This window comes from Aquila chrysaetos, chromosome 21 (assembly GCF_900496995.4).
Source record: "Aquila chrysaetos chrysaetos chromosome 21, bAquChr1.4, whole genome shotgun sequence".
Lineage (NCBI taxonomy): Eukaryota > Metazoa > Chordata > Aves > Accipitriformes > Accipitridae > Aquila > Aquila chrysaetos.
The window spans coordinates 16,719,311-16,732,208 of record NC_044024.1 but is presented as its reverse complement, the minus strand read 5'-3'; the positions used below and the strand labels follow the sequence as shown (position 1 = coordinate 16,732,208).

The window sequence follows — 12,898 nt, the reverse complement described above, 5'->3', positions numbered from 1 at the left end:
AGGAAGTGGAAAGCAATCTGGCAATGTCTGCTGTAGCTGCTGGCATGGTTTTATTACAAATTAACTGTATCAGAGTGAATTAGGAAGGGGAAAAAGAGTTGCAAATGTTTGTATGATTTGGAAAGTGAATTTAGATTTGCTTGTATATGTGACTATTTTCATGTTTTCCGTGGAACTAGTTCATGTGGTTCCAATTATTCACTTAACTCCTATATTATTATTTTCAGTTTCCTGAGTGCATGATTTATGTAACTAAGAATGTTAAAGCCAAATGCGCAAATTGAAATTCACTGCACATTGATTAAATTGGCTGTATGCGTTACTTAAGTTAAATAAATTACATATGTTAAAAAGTAAGAGGCAAACTATGACTGTAATAGTTACAATTTGCAATTCGAATGACCTATAAACCAAGAATTATTTGCCGACAAAATGTTTGAATAATATTGAATAATGAATACATTAGAGAATTTCACGATGTGTTCATCATTATTAATGAATAAGGAAAAAATACTCATCAAATATTATCTAAGTATTTGTTCATTGGAAAATCAAATTCACAACATGTTATTTGGAAAGTCCAGCTGAATGTAAAGGTTGCAGGAATGGGTAAAGTGTGATGAAGCCGGTAAGGGGCAGTTTCAGAAAGCAGGCTCATTGTCCCACATACCTTAATGGCTGTTGGATAATCTTGAGAAGGGCACATATGAGGAACTCATTGTCACCTTTGTAGCAGTCCACCAATGGTTTTGCACATAATACCATTTTAAGAACGTTGGCTTTCTGCATGTACGCGTCTTCTTTCTGTGAAGAAAGAGAAAAATGTAAGACCATGGTGATCCTACATCCGTGGAAGGTCATAATGGTGTGGTTAAAGTGCTCACTCCTCTTTTGCTCCAGAATTTGAACACAGTCCAGACTGAATCTTGCCTTGATGGTGCTCCCCTCTTCACTACAAACATGTTCATGTTCTTCTTATGTTTGTCTGTCCAAGTGCTGGCGGGGCCTGGGACTGCTTCGCTCACCCGTGGGAATGCGTGCCTTCTGGGACGAGGAAACTTCTGGGTTGAAGCTTTTTAAAAGTAGCTGGTACCTAAGGGACTTGGGCTCATTTTTTCTGAAAGTCTGTCTCTGTTGACATGTTTCAAGTTCAGGATCTGCAAAGTGAAGTATTGGAATGCCTGGGCAAACAGATAGGTCTAGCTTCATAAAGCTCTTTCTTCATTGTTTGCTCTAGTCCTGTTGAAAATAAAATAGCACCCTAAAACCTGTGGGCTGTTGAGCTTTTAGTCTGATGGAAAAATTATACAACAGACAAAACCAAACAAACAAGCACAGACTACCCCTCTCAATCCAACCCAAGCTATGTTTTTCAAATACCAGCTTCCAAATGCCAGCAATCCATCAATTTACAAAACCCTTTTTAGCCTTCTCTTAGAGGAACCCATTGTGTTTTATAAACCTTGCTAACAGTTCATGTATATAGTAATAACACTAATGAAATATGTAGAGTTTTATTTTAATGTATAGACAAAGCAGCTCTATAGCAAAAGATTTAACTGTAGGACATTTAAAAAAAGATACATTAAGAGATGAAGTGCTCAGAAGAATTAACAACAAATTGTATGGGGAACTTGAAAGGTCACACCAGTAATGATTGTATTAAGGGAAAAGGGCATGGTAGCGGGGAATGGGCAAGTATAGGTGTTAAATCTTGGATGGTAAATTATTTCATCTTAGCCTGGTAGAGAAATCTCTGTGCGTTACTGAGGATACGGTGTTCCATATCACCTTCCATCAATCCTCATTAATTTCTGGGAAAATGCAAAAGGCAAGGTTAGTTCCAGTTGGTTGAGGGGTGGTGCTTTCAACAATTGGTTCCTACTTCATCTTGAAATTTATTCATTCACAGTGGGGAGAGAGACAGACAAGTATGTTAGATGTTAGGTGGGTTTGTTTTCTTTTAAAAAATGTTTTTGTTACTTCTTGCTTTCTAATAATGTAGAAACTGCTTTCTTAACATTTGAAAAAACCTTCCCTGTATGTGTTTTTTTTATCTTCTCCCACCTGGGGGGGAAGATTCTGCGTTGTTGCCGTCCTGGATTTTAAGTAGTGCTGCAGAATTGCCTATGGCAGCCTGGGCTTGCACCAGCTGTCCAGGAGCAGAAGATACCACAGTTGCTTTTCTCCCCACTCTTTTCTGCACTCCTAACGTCCTATATTCCACCCCTGCCCACAGCCTCAACAAAAAGCATTGTGGCAGGTCTAAAACCCAATTTGGCTGTTGGAATAGTGCTTGGAAATATTACTGAGTTCTGTGCTTAAAGAAGATCAGAGATGTGCATATGGAGAGCACTAACTGAAATATGTAGTGCAGTACATTGAGTAGTGTTTTTATTTTCCATTTATTTCCATTATTTCCCTCAAATAACACTCTTCTGGGGGGAGTGGGTTAAGTGCTTGTTTTTAAAGTTTTCTTTAGAACTACAGTTTTGCTGACTCTGCAAATCGGGCATTTTTAAATGCTATTGCAGTCCTCTTATAGTGAGGTGAATTGTATTTCTATCTTGTGAAGTACCACATGCCTGGCTCTATTTGTTATCTTTCACCTTCATGAAAGTGCATTTGAATAACAGAATCTGCAAATGCAGCTTAGGAAGAAGAGAACAATATATGAATATGAAAAATTCTGAAAAACCCTTGTAAAATAAATAGGCAATACTATTCTTACTGTAAAGAAACCAGGGGCCTGATATTATCTGATGTTGAGCACCCTGTACATTGGTGGCAGTCAGCTCCTCTGAATTTCAAGTCATAAAGCGAGTTGCCAGTCAGCAGCTGGTCTGTGACAGGACTGCCAAAGGACCTTGTTCAAACTGTGCTGCCCTGACAGTAATGGGGTGTTGTGAAGATTAAGCAGGCTCAACATTTGAATTTGAAATTAATTTTATTTGTTACATTTAATTAACTATTATAATCTATAAAATGTACTGTGTAAAACACACAAAATGAAAACAAATGACCATCTGTGGCAATTTAGCATCTCTTCTGTGATCAAAAGAAATGAAAGAGGCAGCTTTATCTTGAAAAATTGCCCTCGAAGTAAAAGGTAATCCTCCAAATCTGGCTGCCAGGTAGGAAGGTGTAAACCTTCATGTTTGTGTCCTACCCAGGGCTCTTTCTGGAATGCAGAACTGCTTTTACTGTTCTTAAGAGAATCCTATTAATTTTGATGAAACTTCTTCTATTAGGTTATAAATAAAGATGCTTGTGCTGAGAAGCACTACCTGGTTGTAAAGGTGGTCTTTGTCAGAGCCTGTTGGATTCCATGGAGAAGCCTCTCTGGTGTTTTTATTTTGCTTATACCATATTCTGGTAAGTGTTCAAAATATGGATGTGTCTGAGTTAACAGAGGACAGCAGATGCATGCTTGGGGTGACCCTTGTTCCAGGTAGTTGTAGCACTGGTAGGAATCCAGAAGGCGCTCATTAGAGAGAAAGCTATTGCTGTGTTATTTCTGATCGTAAAACAGGTGATGGGATCTATCCTGGCAGAAAAAGATCTTGCTTGTGTTTGTGCTTGCTGTGCTAATTTTATAGCAAATGTTTTCCTTTATGTAACAGAGCTTCAGGTACTGCAGGTTTTAAAACGCTCTCTAGCCAGATATTGAATTGCTTACCTCCAGGAAAGTAGAGAGAGAAAAGTCTGGACTCTGCAAGAGGTGGGTGACTTGGGGGTAAAATGTCCAGACCAGATCTCACTGCTGGCAAGGGTGCAGAGAACTGTGCTGAGGATGAGCCAGTAAGTCCTGCCTAGAAGAGCTCTGCACCTACTCTGTCACGTAACCTCCTTGTGTGGTAGGGTCAGTCACTGCCAGCCAGCCTTGGGACTTAAGTAGCTATCTGATATGAAACCCATTGGAACAAGCCTTTTCACTACAGGCAGTGGGCTAACTCTCATGTTTTTGTATGTTCTGGAGATGTTATAATCTTCTAAGCCTTGTATCGGATTTAAGGGTAAGGATAAAAGATGTTTGGGTCTGCTGGTTTCTATAAAATACCATTTTACTTCAACCAGTCAGTTAATCTAAGTTGCTTGAGACTGCTAAGTCTTCACATGGTTGGAAAGAGCCGGTAGTTTAAATTTCAGAAAGAACAAAACCCGACTTGACATGGAAGTGACAGAATTCATTGCACTGTCCAGAAGTGGCACAGTAATAGTGAAAAATTGCTTTGCATGCTGATGCTTTCTAAGCACATCTGCTCTGCAAGTGTCCCTCTGTGATGACAGATTTGAAAAAAAAAAAGCAAAACCGCTTTGCCTTTGGAGGATTTTGTGAACGAGTGGAATATGTTGAGATCTGCCCCTCTGTGAACAAAGCGTAGCGGTGCTGGCACTTTGACTGGGCTGTCGCATCCATTAGGTAGCATGTAAGCAGAGCTGTACAGGACTTTCTGGAAACTTTGGCTTGAGAAAAACATCAACATTAATGTCAGCCGCACCAAATCTGCCCCCCTATTAACTTGCCTGAACTCAGAGATGCTGGCGCTGGAGCTGAATTTACCTTGAAGTCCATATGCACGTAGTTGCCTGCAGAAGCGGAATGCCCCTTGCTTGGTCCTCTACAGCCTTCCCTCTGTCAGGGCTTGCGGTGTGTACCCAAGGGGTGTGTGTCCTGTCAGGCCAGGGCAACTTTGCATCCCTTTCTTTCCTCCTTTGGGTATGTTTTCTGAAACTGTGGTTGCTGGTTTGCACAGAGACTAACTTCTGTTGTGCTTGGTTCTTCATATGATTATTTCCACGTGTTTCTCCCTTTGCCAGCTCTCATAGATTTTCTTTTGTATTTGTTCATCACCGGCAAGATCTTTTTTTTCTTTAGTATAAAAAAAACCCATATGGGTTTTCAAGTTATTGGAATGAATTAAAAGCAAACGGACTGCAATGCTTCTCATAAAATACATGATTTGTCCAAAAGCAAGCTGGACGCTTCATTTTCCCCACCAAAATTAACTATATTTTTTGACCTAAAGAGCTGGCTGTAATGTTTTGAGCCCCTACTCATAATAGATCTAGCTTCTGCCTGCTTTGCTTACACTGTATTCATAGCAATTATTTCTCATTTTTTAGGAAGGCTAATAAAATACTGCTTTGAGAACATTCTTAATCTTATAAGAGATATCCCGTTGTTTTCTCTTCCATTGTGGAGAGGCACCTCCTGTGCCCCTCTCGAGTTGTGCTGGTTTTTACAGGTTTGCTAGATTGGGGTGTGAAAACAAGAGCAGCTCTGGGCAAAGCAGAAGGGTGCTCAGGCAGGGGCAGCCCTGGCAGCTGCTGCTCTGCTGCCTCCTCGTTGGTGCCAGAGCCCTGGAGAGCCAGGCTGGGGTCTAAGGGACGGGGCAAGGCATATGTGTGGTGGAGGAGATGGCTTGGTCCCAGCACCAGCTGTTGTTGGCTGGCTCTCTGCTATCCCATCCCTGGTAGCAGGAGCAGCAAGTCTGACTCCTCACGTGTCTCCTACCAGCTGGAGCAACCCAGGCTTGATCCATGGGCAGCAAAATTCAATTTTGCTTGCACGACTGGAGACCTCGGGCAGGGGCGATGTGGCAGCTGCTGCCCTCCCTGGTGCTGGTGAGGGCTGGAGAAGGAGGTGCTCTGCAAGTGCTGCTTAATTGCTACGTCTTGTTAAGCAGAACCACATTCAAAAGTGACTTCACTAGAATCTGTGCAAGACTGCAATCCCCTGTCCTCACTTTCTCACAAAAGTATGTTGTTCTTCCCTTTTAATTTTTCTAGATGCTTTCAGGAGAGGAGTTGGGCTGAGTACCAGGTGGTCAAATGGAAATGAAAGTGCTGTCAGCCATTGAAGCATGTGAAAAAGCTAGTTCTCTCTTCTGGCTCCACTTTAATGTGCTTGCTCTGGGTGCCTTTGCTCTGGGAAAGCATACATTCAGGTCATGACTCAGAGAAGTCCTTGAATGGGTTTGTGGTCTGCAGGGATGGGGTGTAGCTCAGGAAGAGACAACTTTCTTTTTCCTCTTGTGTATTTCTTGGAAAAAAAAAAATAAAAAAATTCCTGTCCTCAGCTGCAGTGTACGATGAACTCTGGTTGAAATGCCAGCTGTATTCACTTGTGTTTTCCCTCCTGTGCTATCTCTTCAAGCAAACTTTTCTCAACTGCTGATTGCACAAAGACAACAGACATAAGCTGATGTGCTGCCGAAGCTGCTGTGTTATGCTGATGGGTATTTTGGTGCTGTAGCCTGTTGAGTGTATGTGATAATTGGTTTCCCTTTTGGTCTTTGAGGACAGAAGATGCAATTAGCATGTCCAGCATATTTGCTTTTATACATTCTCAAAATTGCAATTCTTTTAGGAACACGGAGGAGTCATTAAATTGGGACTTGGTTATATTGTAAAATACCTTTGCTTTCTGAGCATCAGAAGAAATTGCTTGCCCTAGCTGCTGCTCTGTTGGTATATTTGAATTCAGTTGTGGTGTCACAAGTGCAAGTACAAAATCCTATTGAAGTACACCAAAAACATTAAAGGTACCTCTGCAAAGCTCTTGAGACTTGGAGCTTATACCAAAGGACAGGTGTTGGCCCTCAATTTGTCTTTCAGGCAAGGCTTGAGAAGCTTGTAGGTAGATGATGGGGGATATTTACATGCTAACCTTAGGCGGGATTTCATAGTGTACTGAAAACAACTTGTGTTGTGCTTTAAAGTTTACCAACATCTGATTTCTAGCACCTTGCCACTTCTGAATAACAACACAGCCAGCCTACACTGCAATCTGGCTACCTGGATGAAGGCTGCATCTGAGGAGAAAAAAAAAAAAAAGTGAGGGGCATACGGTTTCAGGTTTGCATATATCTGTGTATACAGGTCTACATGAATATACTGGGACAGTTTTCCCTACTAGAGATGACTGGAGACTTTCCTGGGATGCTGGAGAGCAGCTGGGCAGTGGTAAGATCAAAGGCTGTATGTCCTTTTCCCACACGTCTCATATCAGTTGTCTTGTCTGCTGGCTCATGTTCATATGTGGATGTACGTTTATTCCTTGCTGGGACAGAAAAAAAGTGTATTTCTTTTTGTTCCAATGAGAAATGATAGCACACTGAAATTTCAAGATTTTGCAGGCTAAGAAGTATGTCTCCTGATGAGAACTTATTGGGATTATTCAAATCTTGGAATAAATGACCAGAAAAGGAGAAAGGATGGAGCAGGAAAAAAAACGTGTTTCCCCTGACTTTGCTCCTCCATGAATGCTGCAGAGGAAATACATGACCAACTGCCAACTTCTGCAAGAAAAAAGAAATATCTTCATTTGGCTCTGTGGGACTCCTTTGCAAAAAAGTAACTTAAATGGGCAAATAATCTTTTGGCAAAATTTGCCTTGTGTAAACAATACAAATAAAAATCTGTTTTTGATTGTGAATCAGTTAACTGATTCACATTTCTATTTCAGTGACTTCCTACTTCCGTTTAAAAAAAAAAAAAAAAAAGGAGGCTAGACTTGACCACAGTGTTCTGGTTTTGAACAGACTTAGGAGGACACCCCCAAACCTTGCTCTTCCAGACCTCAGTCTCTTCAGTAACCTGCCTGTAAAAATGCCACTGTTTACCAACAGCCGCTTCAGATTTACAACAGTTATTGTCCTAATTACAGACAGAAACTGTTGTCTGAGAGATAACTGTATGGGAACTGTCAAATGCTGACATTTAATGGCAACCATGGGAGCTGGAGATCTGTTGTTTTGGAGTGGGTTCTAAAAATACTCCATAAAAAGTAAGTTTAAGATCTGTTACGGCTATATGTTTTAAAAATCTTCCCCGTCACGGAATTTCATATTTCATTAGAAACTAAATATCCTACAATAAAATAAGAAAGTAAAAATCCACAGTAGGAATAAAACATGGCATTTGTGTTCATTTGGCTGCTTCTTTAGGTTTATTACTAGCAAAGCAAATTTGGAACAAACCCTGTTAGGATTTCTACTCCTGTCTGAGGAGCCCTAAGCCTGGCATATAGCCATTAATTTACCAATTTTGAAAGGATTCCTATCTAATAAAAAGAGAGGTGAGTAAAAGCCTGCACTTCATTGCAGACAGAAAGATAGAGTTTTGACAATGTTATCTGGAGCCCCTGTGATACAGCTTTGATGCTCAGTGGAGAGGAACAGGCACGCAGAGCTCTGCTCACCGAGCACCACAGCGAGCCTGCTCTGCCATGCCGGCCATCGTGCCAAGGAGACGGGCCGGTTGAGAGCTTGAGTCTGGCAGTGTTGGCTGGGCAGTTTACATGCACAGCTCCTGGCTAGGCTAACGAGAGCCAATGCACAGAGTATCAGATCTGTTATTGAGAAGGATGGGAAGGAATGAGGGACGAAGGCTGGGGGAACCTTTGTGTGCTGCTTAGCAATGCTTGACAGATGGAAGTCGGTCACAGCTGGAGGTGGTTCATCTCTAGGTGCACATGAGGGCTAAGATCTGCCAGCAGTTAGCTAAGCTGGGACTAAGTGGGCTCAGGGGACTGTGGATTGCCTCTGAGGGATGCCAGAGTTACCAGGAGGGCTTTGCATTGCACAGGTCTTGGCGAGCAGATCCGGTGCAAATCCAGGGGAAGCGACGTGGTTGGACCCAGGGGGAGGATGACAGTGATGTTCTGTACAGGCTGCCTCTTTGAACACCATCTCTGCTTGTTGCTTCTGTTTTCATTTAGTTTGGCTTGGAAACAGGGTTTTAAGCAAGGCAGGCACTGAGCATCGAACTGTGCTACGGAGGTGTGTGGTGGTAGGAACGTGGGAGTCTGGGATTGCCTTGAGCCAAGAGGGGGAGGATGGATCCCATTAGTTGTCAGAGCCAGGGTGCATGTCGGGGACCAGCACATATTGGGTCTGAGGTTGTGGCTGGGAGAATCTTCCTCTGTCCTGGAAGATGTTGAGATAGTCAGGAAGGAGAAAACTGGGGAGTGGAGGGAGGATCTAATCCAATTTCCTCTACTTAGCAGGAGGAATTTTATTAAATGGAAGAGATGGAGTAAGGTAGGGCAAATTGTGTCAGAAGAGGGGCTAGAGCTGCTGTTGTGGCCTGGGTTTCGTGACTGATCTTAGCTTAGCATTGGTCAGGTGTAGGGGAAGTGTCTCACCCCTGCTGGGCACCTGGCGGACCATGTTTGTCAGTTGGGCCATGGTCAGGCTACTCTGGTGTTGAAGGTGCTGCACACCCGTTTTTCACCGGTGACAAAGAGCATGCATGTCTGTGCTGGGCCATTTTTAAGAGGAGATAACTTTTGCCTTGTGTATTTTGTAACCTTCTGGGGTCAGTGGTGTTGTGTGATAACAGCGTGTGCAGTGCGCATGCAGGTGCTTGGTGTTTGATGGCCACGTTCAAGTGTTAGTGCTTTTGAATAATATCTTCTTGTCTTGAAGGGTTGATGAACCAGAGATCATGCACAGGAGAGGGTTAGGTTCTGCCATTTGTAACATCAGTGCTATTGTTCTGAACTGTGCTTCACTTCGCAAAGTAGTTGTCGTGGTATCTTCTTCCTGTATCTCAACTACAAAAAATGGATCCACCTTCAGTTTAGTTGGCAGAGGGTCAAAGTTGTAGGTGGAGGGCTGGAGATGGAAAAGTGGTTTGGGGAAACCAGCTTTGTGATGAAAAGAAAGGTAGTGACTGTCTGCTGATGCCAGTCTAGCAAATGCTCAAGTTGCATAAAATAGGTTAAGGGTGAGAGGTAGGTAAAGGCATCTTGAAATCTCCCTTCCAAATTTGCCGGCTCTTAGAATGGTGGGATTAGCATACCAGCTCTTTCCTAATAGAAAAGGATTGGTATTATTTAGCTTTCATCAAGATTATGGCGTTGTTCAGGCTTCCCCCCCCCCTTTTTTTTTTTTTTTTGTGCCTTAAAAAAAGATCTAGCTGTGTGGGCTGGAATAGCTCTGAAATGCAGCCAACTGGCAGGCCATAAACTAACTTGAAGCAATAATTTTATAAAGCTAAAATAATAGAAATCCTGGGAAAAGCAGTGTTTTACATGCACATCTTGAGATCTGTGGAGTGTGTGTGTGTGTTCTCATGCATGTGGTGGCGGAGGTATTTGTCAGAGTATACCTGCCTGTCTTCTAAATTAGCTAACTGAGGGTTTGGTTTCCAGTGAGATCTATCTGTCTATCCGGCAGGCCCCCCACTATCTCTGCGAATGCTATCAAGCCACTGCCACGGCTGGCAGTGCTGTGCTGTTGCTGACGCCTCAGCAATCATTGTTTTTTGTGGCTTTTTCAGCCGGTATTGAGGCATGTTCATGGCGGTGCCCTGTCAGCACAGGTTGGCCCGACCAGTTGAGTGCATGAGTCGGCTCCTGCCTCTGCGCTAGCGTTGTGCGAGTGGCCAGTCTGCCGGTGAGGCCCTGGCACTCTGTTCCTCCCTGGCTGATCCCTTCCTCTTGGTGAGACCCTCGGTGTTTTTCCCTGCCACTTCAAACGTTGTTTGAGAACATCTTACCCTGTTTATGCTTGAGATGCATCTGAAGATCCTGCCACTTACATATATTCCATAAATTTTCTTGTTCTGACAAGAGCGTGGCCTTTTTAAGATGCAGATCATTCTTGCCTTTATTGCAAAGCATCTTTTTCTTTCTTTTCTCCAGTGTTTCTGAAGTTTTCTATTTGTATTAATGACTTGACATCCAAACAGGTCAATACCTTGCTGATTTGTTCGGATATGTGTATTCAGCAGGAACCATCTTTCCCTAGAAAAGAGGTGTGTTGGGGGAGGAAATCCTACTCCTTTTCAGAGGAGTCTTGGCAGGCGTAATCACAGGATTTGTGATTCATGTCCAATATATGTGAGAAGAGCTGACATCTTAGGGCAAGTTGCAGATATTAAGGGGCTAAGTAAAACCTGCTTTTGATGTTTGTGGATTTCTCTCTGCTAGATCAAAAGTGAAGTTGTTAATTCAGTTGATCAAACCTTCAGTCCCTTTTTACACTACAGTTACTGGGTTAAATGCTGTCTTAGCTCAAATCTCTACCTTTTCCTTCTGCAAGGCACTGCAAAAGTTAGACCTGTAACATTAGTCTGTTTTAATGAACCTGCAGCTAATGCTGAATAGGATGGGACTGCTAAAGGAGCTATAAAAATTGAGGTAGTAATTACATGCAGTCACATCATATTTAATGATGAAACCTGTCTGTAGGTTTTTGCATGTGAAGGGTTTTCAGGTCTGGGCTACTGGTGGTCTGAAGTTTTAGCCTCTTCCTGTATTGGCACATTATGTTTTCTGGCTGGTTTATTCTGTTGATTTTCTCAGCGTGTCCACACTTGGTATTCTTTGCCTGAATTTGGAAGGAGCTGCAGGACTGGGTCTGGTTCTGTGTTACCATGCTTTGTGCTTGAGTTAGTCTCTTCATTTCTGATTCTCTGACTCGTCCAAGCTTAGAAATTGTCAGTACCATGAAGAGGTAACCAAAGGAAGGGTTCTGGAGTCCATCTGTATTGCTGAAATTCCAATCCCCATGGGGCTCATTTCTTAGCAATGTAAAACTTGCCTAAACAGTAACGGGAGTCTCACCTGCATTTAAGACTGCAGGATCTGGTCCTAAAACATCTGGGGTATTCAACTGTGGTGGTAGCACAAGGTTGTAGAGCAGGGGAAACCTTTGGATGTTGTTCAAGTACACAGCAGCTGCTGAAACGTGGGGGTGGGTTACTTTTTGGGGCACTTCAGCTTTGGGGAAGGCCAGTACTGTTGGCAGAGGAAGCAGGGTGAGGGCCCCTGATGAGGTGCAGGCGTGGTGACTCCAGAGTGTGAGGGACTGCATTTCAGTGGAAAGTACCAGGGTTAAGAGGGCTAAAGGAGAGGGGATGTACAGAACAGTCTTGGAATCTTTTCTAGAGGGAAAAGGTGTAAAGCCCCAAATCCTGCTGCCAGGATGTTTTTGCAGACTCACTGAAGGAAAAGAAAAACTTAAAAAAATTTAGGATTCAAGCAGTTATTGCAACTTGTCCAGCAGGAGCAGCAGCATGTGGCAATTCACAGATGCAGGGCTGTGTACTGCAAAAACCCTCTGTAAGTGAGAGCGTGGTCCTTGCTGGCGTGCCAGCAGCAGGAGCCATTCCCTGCATATACCAGTGAGACTGCTGAGGCAATGGGCTTGTGTGCCAGAGTAGGACCAGGCACTGGCTGAGAGTGTTAATTACACAGTAGAATTTTAAAACAAATAGTTTATAGCATGCTTTTAAAAAAGGAGCAGATAATACACACCAATGCCTATTTAATGTAAAGCTTAAGGTAGTCTGTGGTATAGCCAGTTTTTATTTTATTTTGGTTTAATTTTTTTTTTTTTTTAAACTTTAATGCTGTCAGATGATGCATTATCCATACCTAGACGCCTACTGCTCACTGAGCAGGTTATCGCCACTATGACAGCTCTGTATCTTCAATGTCAGATACACTGCTCTTGAGTCAGAGTAGATTTACAGATTCTATTATACTTCTATTGAACAGCTCTTAATCTGGGCAGAGGAAAACATGCTGCAACCAGCGTGTTTTATTCCTTGCCTTTAGTGTTAGAACCCTTTTTTGGCAGGGTTGGACATTGTGTTAACAAATAGTCCAACACTAAAAAACCCATAACCCTGTAAATGCTGGAGGTAGTGGTTTCTGTCACTCCCAAGCATACCTGGGTCTGAAAGAAAACTAGCACTGGCATTAATTGAAGGTCTTTGTCTATGTAACCTGGGTAGAGTACAGAGGTCAGTTAATGTTGCTTTCTGTTCTTGTGCTGCATTCCTGTATTACAACCTTCATGTAAAACAAGACAGTTGTGAGTCTGAATATAGAAGCTGTCTTCAGCCCCTTATTGTTTTGGCAGCTTTATTTTTACATCAC

At 42.6% G+C, this 12,898-nt stretch overlaps 1 protein-coding gene across 1 annotated transcript in view; it reads left to right on the top strand.

Annotated features, from left to right (window-relative positions):
- Positions 1-12,898, top strand: part of IL1RAPL2 (interleukin 1 receptor accessory protein like 2) — a 402,287-nt gene that overhangs the window by 53,777 nt on the left and 335,612 nt on the right. Inside the window, 1 exon segment of the mRNA XM_029997043.1 lies at positions 6,886-6,969. Coding sequence (XP_029852903.1) covers positions 6,886-6,969 — 84 coding nt within the window.